The following is a 25,425-nucleotide window of genomic DNA, read 5'->3' as shown; positions in this document are numbered from 1 at the left end:
GAAAAGGTTTGTCGTTATCTTTGAATCATTAAAACCTTTCAAGTATCTGAAAGTCTGAATCATATCACCTCTGCTCCTCCTTTCCTCCAGGGTGTACATATTTAGATTCTTCAATCTCTCCTCATAAGTCATTCGATGAAGACCATCCACAGCAAGGGTTATTTTTCCCTATATGCAACACTTTGCACTTGTCCACATTAAATTTCATCTGCCATTTGGATGCCCAATCTTCTAGTCTTGCAAGGTCTTCCCGTAATGTATCACAATCCGCTTGTGATTTAACTACTCTGAATAATTTTGTATCATCTGCAAATTTGATAACCTCACTCATTGTATTCCTTTCCAGATCCCTTGAACTTTCTCTCTAGGAGACCCTGCAAGGCCCACCTAAGACCAGGTGGCCCGGGTAACCAAGGGCTCAACCGGAGGGAACCCCGGGTTGCTATTGGCAAAGTTCCAGCTAGCTTCTGTCTCCTCCTGTGCTCCGCCTCCTGGTGGCAGGCGCTCTCCGGGTCTGACCGGTGGGCCGTACCAATCCTGCACCAGGCCACACACAATAGTCACCTGCCTGACCAATTTCTCTTGCTCACACACGCGTACACACACACACACACACCGGTCACCTGCCTGACCAATTTCTCTTGCTCACACACATTTCTCTTACTTACACACACATTCTCTCATACACTTACACACATGCTGACTCACTCTGTCTCACTCACCCCCACCCACAGCACACATAGCAGCTGCAGCACAAGGTAGCCGGTATGCTGCTATTAAAAGCAGAGTCCTGACAGGCTGGAAACTGCAGCAGGAGCGACCTCCCCAGCCCCACAGCGCTAAGAAGGCAGCACTCAGCTGTTTGCTTGTGCTGCCATCAATCGCGGCACAGAGCAATCAGCTGAGATTGTAATTTTATTCTTTTCTCCCCACCCCAGCCTTTTTTTTTTTTGCAGTTTAATTATTATAATTTTATATTTTCTTGCAGGTGTCGCGCTGATGAGAGAAGGGGAGGTCGGAGCTGGGGGGGGGGGGGAGCAGCGGTGCCGTGCTCCTTCTTCAGCAGTAGCATGCAGGCATGGCCATTTCTTCTTCCGCGTGCCTGGTAGACATCACTTCCTCTTCCGGGCCACAGGGGCGGGAAGAAGAAAAGGTCACGTTCCTGTTGCCGGCTTCCACAAAACACTGCTGCCGTTCCCCTCGGGGCTTGAACGTGCTGATAGCCGAGGCAGGAACGGCAGCAGTGTTCATCTCGCTGAGGTGAAAGGGGCGGGGGGAAGAGCAGCGGGTGCCCGACACACCTGCTGGTGCCTCGCAACACACCGGTTGAGAACCGCTGTTCTAGACAACCCCTCCATTATACTCTTGTTCTACAACCTTTTTCATTGTAAAGCCTAATCGCTGTTGTTCTGTTTATAATTAAACCAATATGATGTTTCCAATGAATGTCGGTCTAGAAAAAACTTTAAATAAATAAATAATAAATGTCATCACAGGAGTATGTATACTGTGATGTCAGCTTTGCTCTGTCTCCATCTGCTGGTAGAGGTGCATAACCCACTGGTTCTGGATTCATCTGATTAGACACTAAGAAAGGTGAGTAATAAATCCAAATATATAAAATAGGGCTGTGGTACTAGTTTGGCTACATTGGCTCCCAATCAATACTACATTGGCTCCCAATCAAGTACAGAATCCTATACAAAACACTAACGATCATTCACAAAACCATCCACAAGCTCACTCCACTGGAACTCAACATTCCACTTCAACCACATCTACCAACCAGACCGACGAGAACAGCATTCAAAAACACTCTCCTAACAACATACATCAAAACCTCCCTAAGCAAACGAGCCATGTCAGTAGTAGGTCCAGCACAATGGAACTCTCTACCGCCAGAACTCCGTTCAGAACATTGCCCTATCAACTTTAAAAAGAGACTAAAAACCTGGCTATTTGAGCAAGCGTTCTAAGTATGACAACAACATACATCTACACCATCACACTAGCCAACATTCTAAATTAAGACTATCCAATCATGCCACCTCTACATCAGCTTACCCCAAAGCTTTATTCCTCTCATATTAAATTATGCGCCGTTTAATATTAATATGCGTTTTTTCTCCCCCTTTATTATGTTCCAAGTTTTTCCACATTTATTCTGATCCAAGTTTTATGCCCTGTTCTATGTAATTGCATTCTCACATGCCTGTTTTTCAGTTACAATGTAAACCGAGACGATATGTAAAATTTACATGAATCCTGGTCTAAAAAAATGTTAAATAAAATAAATAAATAGTTTGAGAAGGTGTGGTTGGATCTAAGGCAACCAGAATCAAATGGGGCTGCAATATTAGTAGGAGAAGAGTGGTGGGTGGGTCTGAGTTTTGGCAGGTAGTGGAGCTGCATAAATAGCCCCAGAGACTTTAATGTGGAGTTGTGCAGCAGGAGGAGCAGGCTTGTAGAAAGTGAATGAGTAATTGTTTCAATTTGTGTATCAGCAGTTGGAAGAGTGTGGCATGACAAGAGGAGCAGAGAGAAGGGAAAAGAGAGGACAAGGGAAGAGAAGAGGGAGAGAAGGGAAAAAGGCTATGGACAGGCAGAGGCTGGTGCACTGGAGAGAAAAGGGTGAGAGCTGAATATACAGCCTAACCCTTCCCATTACAGCCCCCTAAATACACACTAACCTGGCATTTCTTCCTGCCACCTTTCATACACCCACAGCCCTGGCCTGCTGTGCCATTTCTCCTCCCTCATTCAGTCAGTGAACTGCTCACTCACTTCTGGTACAGAGTGAGTGGAAAAAAAGAGTCCCATCTGCTAGCTAATAATCTGGAACCTTAATATCAGAATGTATTTATAAAACAAAAACGCAGCAATGCAGAAGTCATATTGTTGTAACCTATGTAAGGGCAGGAAGTAAGACGAGATATTTTTTTTTATCATGGAAAGGTAATAGAATGGTCTGTGAGTATACTTAGTAGACCTGAGCTGAGAGACAAGGCCACAGGCCTACCTACCTCAGTTGCCGTGGAGACGGATGCTAAAGCAATGCATTGTGGTCGGAAACAAAATGCAGCGGCACGACCTAGGAGAGCTAGTGCTATATCAGCCACTAACACGTGAGAAGCTGTGATAAAGCAGCCAATTGGAAAATGCGTAGTCCTGGCTCGTGCTGGTGGGCGGGTAGTGTGGGGCGGGGGGATGATATTAAACTAGCTCCGTAGGCGGCGGTTGCTCACTTGGAGTGGGATTGTTGAAGTGGGAGAACCACTGATATTTATCCTAAACGACTTGTTTGACGGGGCCTGCCGGCTGGAGCGGCTATACGCTACTCGGTGAGTGGGGGGGCGGGCGTGCCATGAGTATCCGATTCATTTATGAACGTATCACGTTTCTGTAGCCAATGTCATACGTGGAAGTGGTTTAGAAGAAAGTCTAGCGCCCAATCTGAGGGTGTGCCGAGGGGAGGGGGTGAACTCGTTTGCAGCGGCTTCTGGCGAGTTTGGCGGGCACGATGACGTCATGGAGCGCCCCCCCCCCCCCCCCCCCCAATCCTCGTGCCTGAGCCGGGGTAGGGACTCCAACCAGCTTGGGCTCCTGCTTCCATGTATGTAAGAGTATGAGGGGGCGTGGGCGCGAGGTGGCTGGAGGCTGGAGGCTACAGAGCAATGAGAGCATGGCGTGGAAAGGGTCAACAGAGCGTTTAGGAAGGGCGCTGGTGTAGCTGGCCGCTGGCATCTTCTTGCTGGGGAGGGAGTGCTGTGCAACTGAGTTTAGGGCAGTGGTCCCTTTGATAATCTATTTGGAGCTGGTTTTGGGGGTCGAATAACTAAAGATCCTCTTTGCTAGCATGAGCAAAATTACTTGATCTGTGATTCTGGAGTATTAGCTTCTAGGGCTTCACCGCGCGCTCTCGCTGAGGTGAGACTGAGGAAGCACAGGCAGGTGATTTCTTGGGTAGTTTAGAAGCTACCTCTGAGCATTAAGTATACCTTAAAGAATGTTTTGGTGTTAAGCAGTTCTGTTTAAAAATTGTTTTAATCTGAAGATTATTAGTGGTTATTTTCCATGTTAATGGATGTCGCATGAAGTGCAGATGCTCTTCCTATACAAAGCATCCATCAAGGGATAGGCATGTAAGAGTGATATTTATGTAAAGCAGTGCGGTTGCCACATTCTGCTTTGCTCTTACAATCTAACAACTAAATGACCTCTGGTAAAGTCCAAAATGGTCTAGCCAGACAACCCAGTTAGGATAGTTTCACATATAAAATCCTTGATGTAGTCCAATATGGACTTCCCCTCATGAATCTTTTCTTCTCTCAATACTCTTCCACCTCTCCACTTGTCTGAAATCTGCCACTGTGATGGTCTCTACTTCACTAATGGGCCATTCTAGACCTTACCATTTCTATACTGTACATTGTTGTTGTTTTATTATATTATATATACTGTACATTGTCGTTATTTTATTATAGTTCCATGTATTTATATATTTACTCAGTTATTCGACCCTTACTTGTAAGGGCCCTGCCCAAAAGTTAATTGATGTAAACCAATACGATGTGTAAACGGTCATCGGTATAGAAGAGACTATAAATAAATAAATAACTTTGCTTCCTAGGAATTGAACCACTCCCCCCCCCCCCCCTTCTTCTGTGATGCTACCCCATTTTTCAGTAATCTTAGTCAACAAGGTTAGTGATGCTATGGTAAGAAAGATCCAGCTTCACCATCTTCATTTGGGGTTTAATCATAATCTGTCCATGCAAGTCATACAAGTCTTGGAAGGCTAATGCTGTTGTACTTACAACTACCATTCTGTGGGTTACATCATTACCTGTAGGGACTAGTACAAATATAGCTTTGAGTGTAGATTTTCATTAACTTCCATAAAGCTGAGGGGGAATATGATAGAAATTCATATCATGCGAAGACTAGAATAGGTAAATCTGAGTCTACTTATCCTTTCAGATAAAAGGACTAGGGTGTACTCCATTAAGTTAGCAAGTAGCATATTTAAAACAAATCAGAAAATTCTTCCATGTAGTAATGCACAATTAAGCTCTGGAATTGATTGCTAGAGGTTGTGGTTAAGGCAGTTAGTGTAGTTGGTTTAAAAAAAAAAAGGTTTGGACAGTTTCCTGGAGAACTCTCATCCATAACTATTAAGCTGACCAAAGGAATGCCACTGCTTATTGCTGGCATTAGTATGAGATTTATTTACTGTTTGGGTACTTGTAACCTGGATTGGTCACTGTTGGAAATAGTATGCTAGGCTTTATGGACACTCAGTCTGTTCAGCATGGCATCTTATGTTCTTAAAACTCTTTAACTTGGAAAATATAGTTGCAAAGGGGATTTGATGGAAGTCCCCTAAAGGCATGAATGATGTAGAAGAGATGAATAGCTTCAAGTATTAAAGGGAGAGTAACAACTAGTAGACTTAAAATTACAGAATGCACTTTAACTCGGTTTACAATCAAGCTGTACAATCTATTGCCAGAAGACATGGTCAAAGCAGCTAGCATAGGGGCATTTAAAAGGTGTGGAGAAGTTCCTGGAGGGAAAAGTCCATAAAACATGAGCCAGATAAGCTAAAAGCTATTGCTATCCCTGGACATGACTAACAAGAAATTGCTTTTTTGGGATTTACTAGGTACTGTGTGACTGCACTGTCAGGCCTGATGCTAGCGATGGACCCTGGACTGACATTTATAGTATAAACTTGTTTCTCCTGCACATTATGATGCAGAAACTGAAGCATTCCCAGATCAGGGTATGCCAGTGGTGCTTGCCATATGTGGCATACTGCTGTGATTCCTTCTCCCAATTTCTAAGCAGTTTGAGATGCCAAATCATAAATTGATATTTCATGCTTAATGTTCAGTTTTAGTAATATTTGGATTAAAAAAAAATGGGTTTATCTATCTTGGTGATGTGTAAAGTTTCTAAGTTGAGAGGCCAAAATAGTACAGTTTTTATAAGTATTTCTTCTAAATCTAATTTAGCTGGCACGCAGTGGGAAAACTAAGAACAGAATTCCCTTGGGTGGCATGTTAATGTCTGACCTTGCATTACCTGAAGCAGATTCTAATTCTTCCTTTTGCCCTTAGGTAACCATGTCTGAAAGGAAGGCTGTTATTAAGAACGCTGACATGTCTGAAGAGATGCAACAGGATTCTGTGGAATGTGCAACTCAAGCACTGGAGAAATTTAACATCGAAAAAGATATAGCAGCATACATAAAAAAAGTAAGGCCAGATGTAGCCTCCCTGCTGTTACTGGAACTTACTAATTCCATCTCATCCTGCAATACTTGACTAGCCATTAACAAGTGGATAGTTTCACCCTACCAGTAGGAGGCAGACAACACTAGTTTCTCTCAGCCACTACTTAGGGGTGGTGCCAAGCAGCAGGAATCCAGTATATTCTTCCTCCAGCAGATGGTAGGACTGGAGTGGTGCAGCAGCTAGTGGTTGGATCTAGAGATCAGATCTGGGCCAGGCCATTGGTTTTGACCAGCAAAGTGAGCCTGTAAAGTTTTTCCTGGACCCGGAGGGGTTTAGAGCTTCATTTGGGGGGTGGGGAGCAATTAAGAGAAATCCTCAGGGGAGGTTTGATCAGTTTCTTCTCCCCTCTCCTAGCCCTTATCTGCCATCGCTACTCTTTATATAAAGATCATTTATAAAAAGGCAAGGACAGATCAGAAAAGAAAAGTACATATTCTAGGACCAGGTTGAGAAACCTAAAGCCACAATAAATACAGAACTTAATCAAATATCTATAACTCATCAGCACCTTTCTGCTTTAGAAGGAAAGTCATTTAGTTGCCTGCTATTTATAAGTAGTACACGTTTTTAGGAAACAAGCAAAGATTGGTTTTCTATATAATTTTATACATGTGCTCTTACATCATTGAATGGTCAGTAAAAGGGATAAAGATAAGTGCCAGAAATATGGACTCGTGTGAAAGCACCTGCTGGCTCTGGAAGTGTAAGGGGGGGTTGAAGGAAAGTTTTTTTTATTCTAAAATTGTTTTCCCTAAATTTTTCTGCTGTTACAGTATGGCGTATGCCTTAGCCCTATCTAATTGCATGGTTTGTATGAAAGTGGATTTTTCTTGCCCTCTGTGCTTTAAGGTCTTTGTGTGATCTTGCTGAAAGCAATGCTGACAATCTGTGGTAGCTGAGCTGCATAGTACATGCAATTTCCTGTACCCCTTAATAGGTCTTCCAAGCAGGAAATGGGACAACTGGAGAGGCATGCAAGACCATGGCATCCTGCTCCATTTCAATTCTAACCCTTAGGCTGGTAGGTCACTCCTGCTTTAAATAGGCATTCCCTGTACATACCTGATCAGTCCAGACACCTGGGTTTTGCCTCCCCCTCCAGCAGATGGAGACAGAAGTTTTTTCAAAACAACCCTGCCATATATACCAAGGTGCCAGCCACAGTCCCTCAGTCTCTGTCTCCTGCAGATGGTGGAGGAGCATTTTTGCTGTTTGATTTGCTTGTGTAGCATTAGAAGAACCAGCATGCTTAAGCAGTTCTGCTTTTATGTTGTCTACAGGATCTAGCTGCATGGGATAGTTGGGCCCACTCTTCTCCTGGGGTAGGGGGATCTTCAGGTCAAATCTTCACTGAAGCAGCACATATCATAACTAGTCTCCCCAGCTGCTATTGGGGGGGGAGGAATTGGGCAAATTGGGATGCTGTGGGAAAAGGTAAAAAAAAATTGGAGGGGGTGAGGTGTTAGGCCCATGGATTTCCTAGTCTACCCTCCATTGAGGGCAGCAAGGAGAAGCTTACATCCTGGCAAAGAAAATCCCTATGGCCCTGGCAAGGAGGGAAGCAAGCAGGGATCCAGGCAGGACTGGTAGCACCTTGAGGGTGGGTGAGAATGTGAAATGTTAAATACCTGATTCAATACAGGATGAAGTGGGGGTTTAATGTGGTAGTTTCCTTCTGCATTGTGGCCATCATGGGCCCTAAGTCTGGCCACTCGAGGTCACTGTTTTGTAATGCCTCTCTCCTGTCCCCAAAATACATAGGCAGCCACTAGTGCTACCTAAGAGGTACAGCCATTGAGTTTAGAAGAAAATCTCATCACTAGAGAACAGGTTAAAAATGTAGAGATATTGGACATTCTTGTTTTTATAATCTTTGACACATGTTCCTAACTGGAACCACTAGGAAGAAAAGTTTCGCTAGATTGCAGTTCATACCCCAGATCAGTCCAGACAAGTGAGTTTATGCATCCCTACCAGCAGATGGAGGCAGAGATCAAAACGGAGGCACTGCTACTTAACAGAGATTGCCACCTGCAGTCCCTTGGTATTTCTCTGCCTCCAGATAGAGGTGCTAACCTGCAGCCTGTTAGATTAATCTAAGTTTTACATTTTTTAGTGTAGGAACTTTGAAGACAAGACCGGAGCTCCCAGAGGTGTTAGGCACCTTCGTGGGCCATCCCTCTGGTTGAGCAGGCGGTTGGATATCCCCAGCCAGGCTTGACCCTTGATTCCAGGGAGAGGGAAAGTCGGGGGTCCCTGTTTCCCTCTCTTCCCCCTGAGGGCCTTCCTCGACTGGCCTGCTGCAGTTTCCTGGAATCCCAGAAGCAGGAGATATCCTTTGGGGGGTTGGGGAGCCTGGGAGACACAGGGCCTTCAGCTTCTGTTTTTCTCTCCTGGCGGCTGTGCCGAGTCTATCGGGAGGAGGAGAGGCTTGTTCTGTCTGTTCAGTACCTGGAGCCCGAACAGCGACACAGCTGCGGTTTTTTCTTCTGCTCTCGTTTATTTTTAGCTCAGAGCTGCATGTGTTGCCAACACCTGCGTGCAGGACATCCTGTTGCCTCAACATGGCCCTTCTTTGCCCGGCCTGTGTGAGTGGAGGCATGGGAACCTCATCACAGGCAACCAGGAGCAAGCGTTGCACTCATGTTGGAGACCCTGGGGGGGGGGGGGGTGAGGAGTTGGCAGCCATTTTAGCTCCACATGGCAGGAGCCCTGTCTTGAATGAAGAAGCAGGGACTCACCTTCCCTATTTTCTCCTGTGCTGCAGGCATGGGGGGAGGTGCTGATGGGTGCAGAAGCCAGTTCAGTGCCTGTGGAGCTGGCAGCCTGGCTTTTCTGCAGATCTTGTTTTGCTTATACAAGAGGCCTATCTCGCCAGACAGGAGCTGGTGACTAAGTGGCTGGTCTCCCAGCCAGCCCGAGGTGGGTTTAAGAAGCCTCTTGCTATGACACCTCTGCAGAAAGGCATTTTGTGTCTTTTGAGTCTGGAATGTGCCTGGGGTGATGCCACCTTGGATGATTCAGAGGGTATGGATCGGACAACTCAAGATCTGCAGGATTTGTCCATGGACTAGGCTGCTGGTCAAGGTGCAGACTCAGACTGGACTGCTGAGGGACCCGGATGCAGACGGCATTCCTCTTGCCAAAGGAGATGACCCTAGGGTGGTCAGGTTATTTTGCAAAGACAAATTACAGCCCCTTACCCCTCAGGTTCTGGAAGAGCTGGGGCTCAAGGTGAACCCAGAAGACTGATACAGACTCTGTTGGAGGGGCTACATGGATCACACAGGACTTCACTTTGCCAAAGCAGATGCAGTAGTTGATTGAGTGGGATTCCCCAGAGGCTGGCTTGCAGGTGGCCAGTGCTATGGCCAGATTGCACACCCTGCCCGATAATATCTTAGTGGAACATGCTGAAGGTGGATGCAGTGGTGATGTAGTCACCAAGAATACAACCATTTTGGTGACTGTTGGCAGCTTTGAAGGATGTTCAGGATCAGAAGCTGGAGAACCTGTTAGAGCAGAAACTTCAAAAAGGCTTTGAGCTTTACAGCTGCAGTCTGTGCTAACCTTATGCAGGGAGCTTGTCTGAGTACAGAAGGCGCAGGACTCTGCCAGCACTGTCCCAGTGGCAGATCAGGATACTTGCTTGGAGGTGGGTGTGGCTTGTCAGATGCCCTCTGTCCTCCATATTTCTGCTAGGAATATGGTCTTAGTAGTAGCTGTGAGATGGCTTTTATGGCTACACAATTGGTTGGTGGATGTTTGGTCAAAGGCACAGCTGGGTAATCTCCCCTTTAAGGGCCAGTAACTGTTTGGCAAAGACCTGGAGAAGCTTATGAAGCATCTGGTGGATTCTAAGGGAAATAGGTTGCCGGAGGATTTTGCTGCAGTCTCACTTCTGCAAGATGAAGTCTTATGCCAACAGTTCCTAATCTGCTTCACAAAAGCAAGCATCAGGACTGCAGCAGTCCTTTTGTGGAACTCTGGCCAGCCAGAGGGTTGTGGACAGTTAAGTCTGCCCAATGAAGATAGGCTGGTCCACTCATCCCTTGTGGCAGTCTGAGGAAGGTTATCCTGCTTCCAGGAGTGGATAAAGATTACTTCGGATCAGTGGGTGCTGGAAGTCTTAAGACGGCTACACATTAGAATTTTCTCAGCCCCTCAAAGATGCCTTTGTGGTGTCCCGATGCACCTTGCCTGCCACGCATGCAGTGGTGTGGGACACTTGCGGCTGTAAAGATTGGAGGCCATTCTGCCTGTACCACAAGAGGAACATGGTCAGAGAAGGTATTCTGTGTACTGTCTTGCAAGTAGGGCTTCTTTCAGCCCATTTTGGATCTGCAAAAGGTCAATGGTGTTGCGGGTCCCACATTTTCAAATGGAAACATTGAGGACAGTGATTGCAGTTGTGCACAAGGGAGAGTTCCTGGCCTCTTGATCTGATGGAGGCGTATCTCTGCATTCCTCCGCATTGCTATCAGTATCATCAGAGGTTCTTGCACTTCACTGTACTGGGAGAGCATTTTTAGTTTCAAGCTATGCCTTTTGGGCTGGCTACAGCACAGAGGATGTTCATGAAGGTAATGGTTGTAGTGGTGGCGGCCCTCAAAGGAGGGGATTCTAGTCCACCTGTAACTAGACAACTGACTCATGGACGAAGTCAAAGTGGAGTGCCTCACTCGTTTGAGTAATGCAATGCCTGGAGTCCCTGGGCTGGGTGATAAACCAGGCGATGAGTCAGCTGATCCTGTCCCAATCCTTGTATTATCTGGGGGTGTGATTTGATACTTGGATAGGCAGGGTGTTTCTCACCACAGAGAGGATCCTGAAGTTGCAGTTGCAAGAATTGCATTTGTGGGACCTGCAGATTCCCAAGGTCTGGGATGATTTATAGGTCCTAGGGTCCATGGATTCTACACTGGATCTGGTCCCATGGGCCTTTGCATACATGAGTCCATTGCAAAAAGCTCTCCTGTCCTGTTGGAACCTGGTGTCTGAGGCATTCTGACTACCATTACTGCTCAGGAAGCAGCCAGGTCCAGTCTCTTGTGGTGGCTATCACGGTCCAATTTGGAGAAGGGAATGCCTCCAGAGATTCCGGATTGAGTGGCAGTCACTACAGATGCCAGTCTCAGCAGTTGGGGAGCGATGTGTCAGGGTTCAGCGGCTCAGGGCCAGTGGTCCTCAGTGGAAGTGTCCTGGTCAATCAACCAAATGGAAACTGTAGTGGTTTGGAGAGCACTGCTGTTTTCTCCCTCGACTTCAGGGACTGTCAGTACAGGTGTTCTTGGACAGTGCAACAACAGTGGCATATATCAATCAGGTTGGTACGAAGTCACCTGGTGGCCCAGGAAGTTCACAAGCTCTTTGCCTGGGCAGAAATTCAATCTCACTGCTCTCAGCATCTCACGTAGCAGGGGTGAGCAGTGTGCAAGCAGATTATCAGCTGGACCCAGGAGAATGGGACTTGACGGTGGAAGCCTTACCCTTCAGCACAAGTGGGGAGAGCCCAGTTTGACCTCATGGCTACAAGAATATCAAGGTGACAAAGTTCTTCATTCGCTGAAGAGTTTGGCTCTGCAGGTATTGATGCTCTAGTTCAGCTGCGGCTAGAGGATTCTGTTATCTTCCCCCTATGGCCACTTATAGGCCAAGTGCTACAGTGCATCGAGCAACATCACAGGCAAGTGATCCTGGTAGCACCACAGTGCTACACTGCATAGAAGCACATCTAGGTTCAGTGGTTCTGGTCGTACTGGAGTGGCTGTGTCCATGGTTCATGGACTTGGTGCATCTGTCAGGTGGTCGTGGTCCTCTCAGATTGAATCATCTGCAGGAGTTATGGCAAGGTCCCATTTTCAGATTGGGAGGATTGCTTTTGTCGAGGCAGTGGCTGTGCATGAAGGGTTATTTGGAGTTGGGTATTTTGCCCCTTCTCCAGGCTGGATGTCCTACTTCATGGCTACATTAGGGTTTGGAAGGTATGAGTCCTGGTGTGGTCAGCAGTGGTTGTATCCTCTGGTGTCCTGCATATTTTTGGCTTTCCTGCAGCCTGGTTGTCCAAAGGTTTGGATTATAGTACACACAAGAGTCCAGGTTTTGGCCTTGTATTGTCTTGGGGGCAAGGTTAGGGGCAGGCCCTTGGCTGTTTCATCCCAGTGTCCTTTGTTTCTTGAAGGGAGTGAAGCATTTGAAACCTCTGGATTGGAGCCTCAACTTGGTCTTGAGGGTTCTCTGAGCTTCCTTTTGAGCCTCCTTGAAGGATCTTACATTAAAGATGATTCTGGTGGTGGTCTGCTTGGCCAGACTTCTTCAGAGCTTCAGGCTTTCTTGCCACAACCCTGACAAGGTGTGGTTTCTGCTTTCCATGTGAATCAGTGGAATTGCTGGGATTTCCAGAGTGGTCTCAGGACTCAGCAATGGGTAGAAATCTTCAACTTTTGGATGTTTGTGCCCTCTTGCATTACTTGAAGGTCACCAATTCTTTGACAGTCAGACCATATTTGTTTTGTTTGGCGGGGAGAGAGCATTGAAAGCTACTTTGGCCCAATGACTGAAGCAATAGCCTCTTTCAACCTATATTTCTAAGGGTTGTGTGGTCCCAAGTAGCCTTAAAGTGCATTCCACTAGAGTGCAGGCAGCCTCTTGGGCAGAGTGGTAACGTCCTTTATGTAGGGCTGCAGTGTGGTCCTTGCTTCATATTTTTACCAACCATTACAGATCAGATGTTCAGACACCAGAGGATGTGACTCAGTGAGTTGGTCTTTTGGGTTCCTGCCTGATGTAGGGTTGCTCTGGTACATCCCAGTGGTTCTTACCTAATTTTCCTTTCCTGAACATACCCAGATCAATCTTGGTTCCTGTAGTACCACAGATCAATCCTGAGATCTGTCCTGCTATCTCTGCTGAAAGCCTGATTTTCCTGATACTCATGTGATATTGCATTGTCTTACCAGTTGCAGCAGTTAAGTTGGTTAAGTTAAGCAATTGCCAGGGCTTTGTGTGGGTCTTGGTGTTTGTAGATCTCCAGTTCAGAGGAATCCAACCCTGGGTTTTTACAGTTCATCCTGGGAGAGGGGCATGGTATCTAATCTTAGCTTGGGTACAGGTCAATACTGAGGACTGCAGGTGGCACTCAGTTATGTAGCAGTGCCTCAGAGGTTTTGTTCTCTGCCTCCATCTGCTGGTACGGATGCACAAACCCACTGGTCTGATCTGTGGTATTACAGGAACAAAAATTAGCACATAACCAATTTTCCTCTTCTGTGCATTCAGATAACTTACCTGAACAGTAATGCTGCAGTTTTCTGCTCCTCATAGTGCACATATTCAAACTTGATGGCTTTGATGTGCAGTTTTTTTAAATGAGAATAAGATGCTTTGTTCAGAGATTTACTATACAAGTTATATAAATTCAGAAGGTAAATGAACAGATTTCTGGCTTGCCACTGAGACTTGTGATCAAAAGTACATGAACTTTCCAGTTCTGGAATGAAGATCCCCATGGAGTGGCCATCTTATGGTAGAACAAGTTAATGAGTAGGTTGGTCTGTTAACATCTGTGTTTGAAAATGGATTACAAGGTTTAACAGATTAGTCTAACTGTTCCTAAATATATAATTGAAATACAAAAAATGAATTAGAACTAGAACTATCTTGACAGTTCTTGGGCAGGTGCCACAGGCCAGAGCTGTAACTGGAACCTAATACATATGCAATCTGGCCACTTGGTGTTACCATTTAAGGCTTCTCAAACATCCTTGGTTGGCCCAAGGAGAAGTGGACTTGATCTTAAGTCTCTTGCATAAATTATCAACACTGCTAGCTTGAGCAACTACCACAAAGTAGGAATTTTATCCAAGCCATTTAAGTTTGATTTACTGTTTTTAGTATTCAATTATATTGTCAGAGCCTCAGTATTACATAGAAACATAGAAATGATGGCAGAAGAAGACCAAATGGCCCATCTAGTCTGCCCAGCAAGCTATGCACTTTATCCATTTTTTCCCCTTTTTTCTCTCCCACCTGTTACTATCGGCTTCCAGTACCCTCCAGCCCTAATTCCCCTCCACCCCACCACCAATTTAGAGAGCAGCGCTGTATCTGCATCCAAGTGAACGTCCAGCTCAATTAGGGGTAGCAACTGCTGTAACAAGTAGGCCACACCCTACCCCATACTCTTACCCACCCCTGTTTTTTTTATTTTTTGTTTTTTTTTTGGAGATAGCAGCCCTCCATCCTTCCGCTCCGTGAAAGTGGAACACCAACTACTGGCCACTGGCATCCCGCTCCGTGAATGCCTCTGTGGCAACTGCCGCTCCGTGCAGTGTTTTGCTGCCTCCTCTTTATTCACGCCCTCTAGACTTGATGGATCCACAGTGTTTATCCCACGCCCCTTTGAAGTCGCTCAGTTTTAGACTTTACCACTTCCTCCGGAAGGGCATTCCAGGCATCCACCACCCTTTCCGTGAAGAAAAGGGTGGTGGATGCCTGAAGTAGTTTGAGCTTAGGACTTCTAAAAGCATAACTTATTGATCTAACATGGATATGTAAAATAATGCAATGTGTTGTACTTTTTCAGGAATTTGACAAGAAGTATAATCCCACCTGGCATTGCATTGTGGGCAGAAACTTTGGCAGTTATGTGACACATGAGACTAAGCACTTCATCTACTTCTATTTGGGCCAAGTTGCTATCCTCCTCTTCAAGTCTGGATAGAAAAAGACTTCTAAAACTTCAAATGCATGGACTCTTCATCCTGAATCTGACTGAAATATTGGGCCTTGCCAAAGGAACACTCCTACAATATCCAATATTTGTGTATGTGGTAAAGGGACCACTGTACTGTTTTTTTTTTTCAGAATGGCTATAAAGATCTTGCAAACACCCCTAAATTTGTATGTTTTTCTTTCATTTTCCTAAAACAATCCTTAACAGAAATATTGTTCATGCTGAGACCTGTTTGCATGGAAAAAATGGTTTCCTAACTTTTCTAGTTCAGGGCCAATAGTATTGTTGCTTTAAAATGTTAAAAGGATAATTCCCTGTATGTACCTGGATCTGTCCAGACTGATGGGTTATGCCTCCTTTACAGCAGATGGAGACAGAGAAACTGAAAGGTATCTTATATCAGGACTGTGCTCACCCTGCACCCCTCAGTATTTGTCTCCAGCAGATGCAGACTTGAACCTGTGGTTCCCTTCTTTTAGCTGTATTTGTTTTATTTTCTTACCATGAAGCTTCTCTTGCCTCTTCCACAGGATCAAAAGTATTAGTGGGTTTTTTAAAGGAAAACAGCTTTAAATTCCACAGGAGCCAGTTCTGTCTCCTAGCTCTTATAGGGTCCTGGGGGGGGGGGAATATTCCCCTTGAGTATTCAGCCTAAGACCTATTCCCAGTGCCCCTTTGTTCTCCCTGCCTAGGGTTGATACTGGTGGTCCAGTCACTCTCCCTCCTCCTTGTGCCTAGCTACCCAGAGATGTGGCATGCCTCTGGTCCCTATGCAGAGATTTAATGCCTTTGCTCTGGTAAAAAAAAAAAAAAAAAAATCTTTAAGCAAAAACCAGGCACTTCCCACAAGGGTTTTTGTCCTGCAGGCAGGGGATGGAGAGGAGCAGGGCTGTTTTGCCAGCTCCTGGTTGCAGTTCAAGCAAGCACAGCTGATTTCCCTCCAGCAGTTTTTTCTACTGCTGATGCCACATTCAGCTTTTTGCATAGCCTGCTTCGTGGTTCTCCTGCAAGGGGCTATGCTAGGATTGTTTACCTGGAGGGGAGAGATCCTCTGGTGGGGAAAATCTACTGCCTGAGTGCAGCCAGGCTGGGTCCCTCAGAAAAAACTGGGAACAGTGGCCATTTTGTGCCCAGGTCTCACTACCAACTCAGGGGGAGGGGAGCCAGATTTGACTCATTTGCCACCTGATTTAAGCCCTGTGGGCTCTGAGGGCAGCCCCAACCCCTCCCATAGGGGTTCCTCCTCACCCATTGCCTGGGAAAGCACAACACTATTTCTCCATAGAGTTTGTGCTGTTGATGCATAGGTCCTAGCAAGCTGAGGAGCCCCCAGGCCCCCCACTGGCCAAGATCCCTCTGACAGAGCCCTGGGACCCCAGATTCTCAGGTTACCACTAGGGTCAGGGCCAGGCATTCCAGATCCACCTGGATCTGGAATGCCTGGCCCTGACCCTAGTGGTAACCTCCTCAGCCCTCCTCTGCCAGATTCAGATTTGTCACTCAAATCTGCCAGTTGAAGGTGATGCCCACAGGTTCTGCAATTATTTCAATGGGAGGAGCTTGACCCACTGATTCCTTTTGTCCTGGATGAACTTGGGATAGAGAGACCTCTGGAGGAATCCACCAGTGCTTCCACTTCACGCACCATGGACCCAGTCCTAGTGGAGCTGAGGGCTCCGCCTCATACTTTCCTATTCCATCCCATGCTAATGCAACTCCTACTTCGGTAATGGGAGTCCCCAGAGTCTGGGCTACGTGTGGGTAAAGCAATGGATAAGCTTTATCCCCTGCCTGAACAATCTCTGGAGATGCTCAAGGTCCACAAAGTAGATGCTTTGGTGTTAGCAGTCACCAAACACACCACTATCCCAGTGGTGGGATCAACGGTGTTAACAGATCTTAGGACCATAAGTTGGAACTGCATCTCAGATCTTTGAAGTATTGGCTTTAGGAGTCCAAGTGACAGTCTATAGCAGTCTCGTGCAGCAGGCAAGCCTCAAGTGGGTTCAACAATTACCCAGGACCTCCCATCTGCAGAGGTGGAACAGGCAGAACAGCTGGAAGGTGTGATTGCATATGGGGCTGATGCCCTCTACACTCTCCAGGTGCAGGCCAGAGCCATGGTTTCAGCCACACACCCCCTCTGGCTGCAGACTTGGGTGGCAGACTCCTCCTTGAAAGTGCAGTTGGGCACTCTCCCTTTCAAGGGCAAGTTGCTTTTTGGTGAGGACCTGGAGCAGCTTATTAAATCCTTAAGTGACAAGGTTCATAAGCTGCCTGAAGACCACCCCAAACAGTCCAGATCATTTTTCTTTCTCACTCAATTGAGGGGGCAGCACAGGTACAACAAGCTGTGGGGGTCTTTTCAGTGAATGACCTCTAGCTCGGTCTCATTCCTTTTGGGGACTTTGACCTTTCTGAGATGGTAACCCTCAGGGATCTGTCATGAAGTCCTCACAATGAGATGCAGCCAGTCCATTCTTCTGTTCCTGTCTTAGGTGGATGTCTGTCCTTTCTTGACAAATGGGCCAAAATTTCTACAGATCAGTGGGTCCTGGATGTGATCGCAGGAGGTTACAGGTTAGAATTTTCTTAATCTCTCCCTGCGGCAGTCAGAAGCAACCAGCACTGTGCCAGACTCTCCACAGGCTTCAAGAGCTTGGGGCCATAGGCCAGGGTCCCCCAGAGGAACAGTATTCCGTCTACTTCATTGTCCCAAAGAAGGAATGCTCCTTTGACCAATCCTGGATCTCGAGTCAACAAGGCACTCAAGGTGCCCCATTTTCAAATGGAGACCCTGTGGGTGGTCATAGCAGCGGTTCGCGCAGGCAAATTCCTTGCCTCCCTAGACCTTATGGAGGCCTACCTTCACATCCTGATCTACAAGGAAAATCAGAAGTATCTTCGCTTCAACATCCTGGGCCGGCACTATCAGTTTCAAGCACTCCCGTTCGGGCTTGCCACCACTCCTTGCACATTCATCAAGGTAATGGTGGTGGTGGTGGCCTTTCTCTGGCAGGAGGGAGTCCCACTCGTCCCTACCTGGACGAGTGGCTCATCCGGGCAAAGTTGAAGCTCTGTGTGACAGCAGTCAGCAAAGTTCTGTCTGTCCTCACTTCCCTTGGGTGGATAGTCAATTTCTCCAAGAGCAACCTAAAACCATCAAGGTCCTGGAGTTCCTAGGAGTGTACTTCGACACCCTTGTGTCCAAGGTTTTGCTGCCCGAGGCCTGGGCACTCAGCCTCATGAATCAGGTACAACATCTCTTCTCTCTGTGCCCATGGTGTGTGACTACCTCCAAGTTCTGGGCTCTATGGCTTCAACTATAGATTTGGTTCCATGGGTGTTTGCACATATACATCCTTTACAGAAAGCTGCTTTGACTCGTTGGAAGCCGGTTTCGGACGCCTCTTCTGCTCTCCAAGTCTACCGTCACCAGCATGCAATGGTGGCTTTTGCTTGCACACTTATTGGCAGGCATGCCTCTAGACTCCCCAGTGGATTGCTGTAATGACAGATGCCAGCCTCTCAGGCTGGAAAACAGTTTGTCAGAATCAATCGACCCAGGGCCAATGGTCATTGATCTGATCCAAGTGGCACATCAACCACCTGGAGGCCCGAGCTGTCTGGCTGGCACTCAAGGCCTTCCTACCCTTGGTCCGTCACAAAGCGGTGAGTTCTCTCAGACAATGCCACCACAGTTGCTTACATCAATCGCCAGGGGGGCAGCAGGAGTCTCCTGGTGGCCCTGGAAGCCAGAAAACTGCTCTCCTGGGCAGTGTGACACTTGGAGCGCTGGCGGCCTCCCACCTCCCAGGGAAGGAGAATGTTCAGACTTCTGCAGTTGTCAACATCTAGACCCTGGAGAGTGGGAGTGGTCTGAAGAGGTGATGGATCTAGTTGTACGCAAGTGGGGACCTCATCACTTGGACCTGATGACCACCTTGCGGAATTCAAAGGCTCCCAGATTCTTCAGTTGCCGAAAGGTGTAGATGCCCTAGTCCTACCCTGGCCCAGGTATGTCCTCTTATGTATTCCTGTCATGGCCTCTGGTGGGAAAAGTGCTCAGAAGCATAGAACTTCACAAGGGTCCAGTCGTTCTTGTGGTACCCGCGTGGGCCTGGAGACCATGGTTCGTGGACCTGGTGAACCTCATGTCTGACTGTCCTCTCTGCCTCGGTCACCTACCCAACTTCCTTCAAGGTCCCATATTTTTCGATCAGGCAGATCGCTTTTGTCTAGCGGCCTGGCTTTTGAGCAGTGGCACCTGAGAGAAGGGCTATAAGGAGGAAGTGATATCCATGCTACTGCAGGCCCAAAAAATTCTATCTCTTTTCTTATGTTTGGGTTTGGAGAGTGTTTGACAATATGTGTGCAGTGTCAGGTGTTTAGGCACAGGGCCTTGGTGTCCCTGGTTCTCTTTTCTTCAGAATGGCCTCACTAAAGGTTTCTTTCAATTCTTTGTGGGTACAGGTTTCAGCTCTCTGTTCCCTCTTGGGATGAATTGATGGATATGCGGTGGCAGCCCACCCAGATGCCCTCTGTTTTAAGAGGGCTAAGCACTTGAATCAGCATGAGCAGGGCTGCTTGTCTGTCCTGGAGTCTTAACCTGGTACTTTGTGTCCTTTGTGAGGCCCCCTTCGAAGGGCCCCTCTCAAAGACCTAACTCTCAAAACAGTATTTCTAGTCTCTATTTGCTCAGCCAGGAGAGTATCTGAGCTGCAGGCTCTATAGTGTAGGGAGCCCTTTCTCTGTTTTTTTGGATTTGGGGGTTTCCCTAAAGACTATCCCATCCTTTTTGCCTAAGGTAGTGTCCTCCTTTCATGTTAATCAGTCAGAGGAACTTCCTGCCTTTTCTCTGGAAGATGTTGCGAGTAGGTCTGGCGAGGACCTGAGGCATTTGGATGTTAAGAGTTCTGCTGCAATACTTGCAGGTTACAAATGAATTATGTGTCTCCGATCATCTTTGTTTTATGGAGTGGGCCCAATAAGAGGAAACAGGCCTCTAAAGCTACCAGTGTTTGCTGGCTACAGGAGATTGCATCCCCGTATCTTTGTCGGGGCCGGCTGGGTCTGGAGGGTTTAAAAGCTCATTCTTTGCATTCGCAGGCTATCTTGTGGGCAGAGAGCCAGCTGGTCTCTCCACACCTTTTGCTCAGCATTATTGTCTTGATGTGCAGGCACCTGTGTTTGGTTCCTTCGGCGGACAGGTGCTTCAAGCGGGACTGTTTCTGTCCCACCCTAGTTAGGGAAGCTTTGGTACATCCTACTGTCTGGACTGATCTGGGTACATACAGAGAAAGGCAAATTGGTTCTTACCTGCTAATTTTTGTTCCTATAGTACCATGGCTCAGTCCAGACTCCCACCCTGTCTACATTTACTTTCAGATTGCTCAAAGCTTTTTCTTTAGAGACATGCAGCATGCCTTCTTCGTTGCAGAAATATCATATGACAGACCTATAAGGCACCAGATGTGTTCAATTGCTAGATATCTATATAAGAGCTGTTCTTGGATTGTTTTCAAGTTTACATGATTGTTCATGTTTGGTTACTTGCTTGATCTTATTTGGATTCATTTTTTAATCTGTTTCTCTGCTTTGACATTTAGATGGAGGGGTGCAGGGTGAATACTATTGTTATAGGATACCCTTTCAGTTTTTCTGTCTCCATCTGCTGGATAGGAGGCTTCAACCCACTGTCTGCACTGATCTGTGGTACTACAGGAATGAAAATTAGCAGGAAAGAACCAGTTTTCCTACAGTTAAAATATTTTTTTTGAGGATAAGCAAGATTGCAGGCCCCACATGGGTGCCAGCTGGAGCCAGGCTTGGAAAACTGAGCTCAGTTCTTAGCACAATGCATGCATGGGTACAGCTGTTTCTAAGTATCCAGATGGGGTCCCTTCACTCTTCCATAGAGCCCTGTGCTTGCAGACTCTTGAGTCTCACTTTTCTTAGGACAAGCAAGAGAGTAGTCCTCACATGGATGACATTGGAAAGGAGCCAGCTCTGGAACTTTGCTCTCAAAGATTCTAGAATGATCAAACATGCCCCACTGAGCATGTGCAGCTGTAGTCATCACCCTGCCCTCTAGGCAGTCCCTCAATCTTTTTTTTTTCTCCTCCAGTGGAGCCATGTGATTGTGGGAGTTGTCATAGTATTCAGCGTTGCTCTCTTGTTTTTGTAACTGATTTTTTTTTCTAGAGCTGCAGCTGCCTGAGGACAAGCAAGATGGTAGGCTGCACCAATGGGTGACATCAGATAGTGCCCACATGCAGAAAATTTAGGTCAAACTTTCTAAAACTGACCAGGCACACTGAGCATGTCCAGGAGGGGTCCCCTCTTTTTTTTTTTTTTTCTTTTCCTTCCTCCTGTGGAACTATAACCCTCTGTGTGATTGAACTCGCTCTGGCTGTGTTTTGCCTTGTTTTTTGTGATTTTTCCTCTGAGCCAGTGCTGGTTCCCTCTGTGCCTTCCCATAGTGTTACCTGATGTGTTAAATCCTGACTGGAAAGATTCATTTCATAATCTTATCTCCCCCCTGAGGGTAGTGCCTTGGTATCCACTGGCCATTACTTTCAATTTATAGCCCTTCTGTTTGACCCTGTCTTGGCCATGTCTGGTTTTCACTCATGCCCAATGACCATGTCTATTCCCTGTATGGTGGGTTAACGCCTAAGATAGAACCTAACATTCAGGTCAATACAGTAAAGTGTGGCCACAGTAACCCTGCTTCTAATCTGCTTTCTACTCACTTTTCGGCCACGTTGGTCCAACCCACGATACACTATCCCCTTTAACCCATTCTTTCTGCCTCTTTAAATCACTGGGTAATCCCTTCCGCCCGTGGCATGTATATTAGGTGTAAACGATTGAATTAGCTATTCCCTCCCATACAGTAACGTGTGCCCTGACTATCGCTTTTTTAAGCTGCAGTTTTGCCGTGCGTTTAACCTGCTAGTTTACCGCCTACCCTTACCCCTGCGTTAGAGGCAGGGGTAAGGGTAGGCGGCAAACTTTCCCCCAGCCCCCGCTCACCTGCCCTGGCCGCGTCCATGGGTGTTGGTCCCTGGGGCAGCCCCAGTCCTCTCTCCCCTCCTCCTGAAGCAAAGAAAGCAGAAAAATAAAAAAAAAAAAAAAAAAAAGCAACAAAGCGACTTACTTTTCTTGCAGCCCTCCTGCCTTCCGAAAGCAAATCAACTAGTCTCCAGCGATCACAGATCCTCTGGAGATGGACCGCGGCGGAGACGGACCACTGCTCCTCTGCCTCCCGGAGGAGGATGCCTGCATGGGCGAAAGCAGCCCCTATGCGTGCAATTTGGCCGCTGAAGATGTGACGTCACATGCTGTGATGCCAAACGTCATGCCTTGAGTGGCCAAATTGCACACACAGGGGCCGCTTTCGCCTGTGCAGGCATCCGCTTTCGCCACCGGCTGCCCCCCGGGAGGCAGGGGAGCCATGGTCTGTCTCCGGAGGAGGGCTGCAAGAAAAGTAAGTCGCTTCGTTGCTTTACACTTTACATGTCGTTTCACCAGTCCTCTCTTCTCCCCCCCCCCCCCCCCCCCCCCCCCGCCTCCCTGTGCCTTGCTTCGGGAGGAGGGGAGAGAGGACTGGCAATCCCGAGCGTAGGAGAACCGTCCACTTCCTGGTACCTGACATTTGAAATGACCGATACCAGTGTGTCCATGAAGTGTTAGGCCAGCGCACCCAGGATACTGTATAGCGCTCTATACAGTAAACTGGGTTGCGCAGGCCTAACACTTCAGGGACGCAGCTTGCATTTGCATGACATTTCAATACGGTATTGAGCGGTAGGTGAGCTGGACTGCGTGTGGCAACCGTGGGTGCACCTGGCACTAACGCAGCTCTTCCTACCGCTCCTTACTGTATCAGCCTGATTGTAACTACAGCAAGGGTTATTTTTCTCTATATGCATCACTTTGCCATTGTCTACATTAAATTTCATCTGCCTTCTGGAAGCCCAATCTCCCAGTTTCATAAAGTCCTCCTCCATAATTTTGTGTCATCTGCAAATTTAATCTCCTTACTCATTGTAACCCTTTCCGGATCATTTATAAATATATTAAAAAGTACTGGTCCAAGCATAGATCCTAGAGGCACTTCACTTTCCTTTTCCCACTGTGAAAACAGACCATTTAATCCTATTCAGTTTCCTGTCTTTTAACCAGTTTGCAATCCACAAAAGGACATTGCCTCTTATCCCATGACTTTTTAATTTTCTTAGTAGCCTCTCATGCGGGACTTTGTTGAACACCTGGAAAGTCTTCTCAGCTTTGTTTCTTTTGATCAGCGTAAGCTGGGGCTTGCTGTTGCCAGACACTCTCCAGTTGGCTAGCAGATTACAACCGATTCTGTTGTACCCAGGTGTGATTGAAGCTTGTGGGCCACCAAGGCTCACTATGAACCATGGCAGCATCTGTGCCCCAATTGCAAGCAGTCCCCATGGAAATCTGCAAGGCTGTGATGTGGCGTTCTACCCACTCATTCACAAAGCACTACTGTTGAGACAGGAACAGCTGATGTACCAACAGGTTTGGCTAGTCTGTCCCTGGATCTAGTTTGAGGTGTAGAACCCAACTCTGTTTGCACCTGTTTTTGTTCAAGCTGTCCCACCCCTTTATGGCATTTACAATTAAAAAAAAAAAAAGCCTGTTACCAACACAAATATTGTGCCCACTGGCAGTTTGTTTCCTTTTTGTTGTGGGGGAAGTTGTAGCTAGGGATTCACCTATAGGTGAGAACTGCCATCCTTTTTTTCCTTTATTAAATTTTCAAATAATTACAAAGCATTTCATCTTTGCACAGAAATACAGAAAATAAGATTATACATAATAATAAATCAATTCATATATAAGATATCTCCTTTATTTAGTCCACTAATCATTAAATGAGAGGGCAGACAACAAAAGGAAGCCAATTTTACTCAAAGAAAAAAGCCATCAAAGAAATTACCATTAGCTTGCTCTATTTCAATCCCTTTACTTTATTGCTAAGATATTGGGCTAACTATTGGTGATGATACTCTCAACATCTGATTCTGGGAGTCTATCCATGCCTTTAGATATTCAGGAGTTAGAAATATATAGGTAGTGTTGTTAAATTTCACCACGCATCTGCATGGATACCTAAGCTGGTATGTAGCTCCCAGCACCCTTGTCTCTTGCCTGAGTGCTAGGAACCCCCTCCTCTCTTGCGTGGCTTTTGCAAGATCTGGAAAAATCTGCACAAATTGGCCCAAATATTGAGTGCCCATGTTTTGAAAATAAGTCCTCATAATTAGACCCAGGTCTTTTTCATATATTAAAGAAATAAGCAAGGTGGCCCTTTCCACAATTTCCATTCCTGATGATTCTTAAGTAGTCTGTCAAGTTCTCCAGGTCAACAGGGTTTTGATTTCCAGTACTCCTTGGTCGTGTAAAAGGCAAGAAATACACCTTATTAAATGCTGGGATATCTTCTGATGGTATATGAAGAATTTCAGTCAAATACTTATGTAGTGTTACCCTTGGTAACTCTCCCATTACCTTAGGGAAGTTCAATAGCCTCAAGTTTAATCGTCTTAAGCGATTTTCCAAAAGTTCAGTTCTTTTACTCAAGGCAGTACAATCTTGAATTGTAGCTGTTTGGACTTTCTGGATAGCTTTCAGCTGGGTTTCTATTTGCTGTATTTTCTCCCCTTGTTCAGACAATCATAGATTATGGTCTTGGGTCACCATCTCAAGACGTGTGGCAATTTGAGTAACTTGAACCATTGTTCCATGAGTCACTAAATTTTGCTGAGCCATAAGCTCCCAGAGTGTGTCCAAAGTGACTACAGGCGGTTTAGCCGGGATAGCAAACTCCTGATGTATTCCATCACTTGAAATAGGCTCTAAAGCATTTATATTAGAAGAAAAATCCAACCTTGGAGTTGCAGTACCTCCTGGCACTGATGTTTCTCCTCTTGACGCTTCATGCCTCTGCCCCCTCCAAGAGTCTCGTTGAGCTCCGTAGTCTCGCGGGATCCAAACGCAGTTTCTAGCAGGAGCATCGAGGAAATTGCATGCGGTGATTTTAGCATCGGAGGGCTCAGCGTTATCTCCCCAGGCGAAACGGCTGCTTCCTTGTCGTTTTCGCCAGCAGGGACTGGCTTCTCCTGAACCGGATTGAATTGAGTACATTGGGTCAAGGTCTTTTGTCCCGGAGGGAGAGAGGGTACCGAGGGGAAGACCCTCATTCTCCCTTTTCTTTTTGGTGGCATCAAATCGAGGAAATAATTCTCTGTTCACCAACAGAATAAGAAATAGAATCGGGAGCTCCGAAATGTGCTACCAGCAAGTGGCCATCTTAACTCCACCCCCTTCAGCCATCGAACTGCCATCCTTTTTGAC

The 25,425-nt window shown here is 46.6% G+C and overlaps 1 protein-coding gene across 1 annotated transcript; it reads left to right on the top strand.

Moving 5' to 3' along the window:
- Nucleotides 1-3,186: 3,186 nt before the first annotated feature.
- On the top strand, nucleotides 3,187-15,197 carry DYNLL1 (dynein light chain LC8-type 1). The gene is made up of 3 exons (XM_029571239.1): nucleotides 3,187-3,341; nucleotides 6,123-6,260; nucleotides 14,884-15,197. The coding sequence occupies exons 2-3, from the start codon at nucleotides 6,129-6,131 to the stop codon at nucleotides 15,019-15,021; spliced, it is 270 nt and encodes an 89-aa protein (XP_029427099.1). The 5' UTR covers nucleotides 3,187-3,341; nucleotides 6,123-6,128; the 3' UTR covers nucleotides 15,022-15,197.
- Nucleotides 15,198-25,425: the final 10,228 nt, after the last annotated feature.

This window comes from Rhinatrema bivittatum, chromosome 11, assembly GCF_901001135.1.
Source record: "Rhinatrema bivittatum chromosome 11, aRhiBiv1.1, whole genome shotgun sequence".
In the NCBI taxonomy this organism is placed as follows: Eukaryota; Metazoa; Chordata; class Amphibia; order Gymnophiona; family Rhinatrematidae; genus Rhinatrema; species Rhinatrema bivittatum.
This window is presented reverse-complemented; position numbering and strand designations above follow the sequence as displayed.

What these genes read in the sequence shown, in the direction of transcription:
- DYNLL1 (XM_029571239.1), top strand. Translation starts at nt 6,129, where the DNA reads ATGTCTGAAAGGAAGGCTGTTATTAAGAACGCTGACATGTCTGAAGAG. An exon ending in TAGCAGCATACATAAAAAAA is followed by an intron (nt 6,261 to 14,883) that starts GTAAGGCCAGAT and finishes GTACTTTTTCAG; the next exon opens with GAATTTGACAAGAAGTATAA.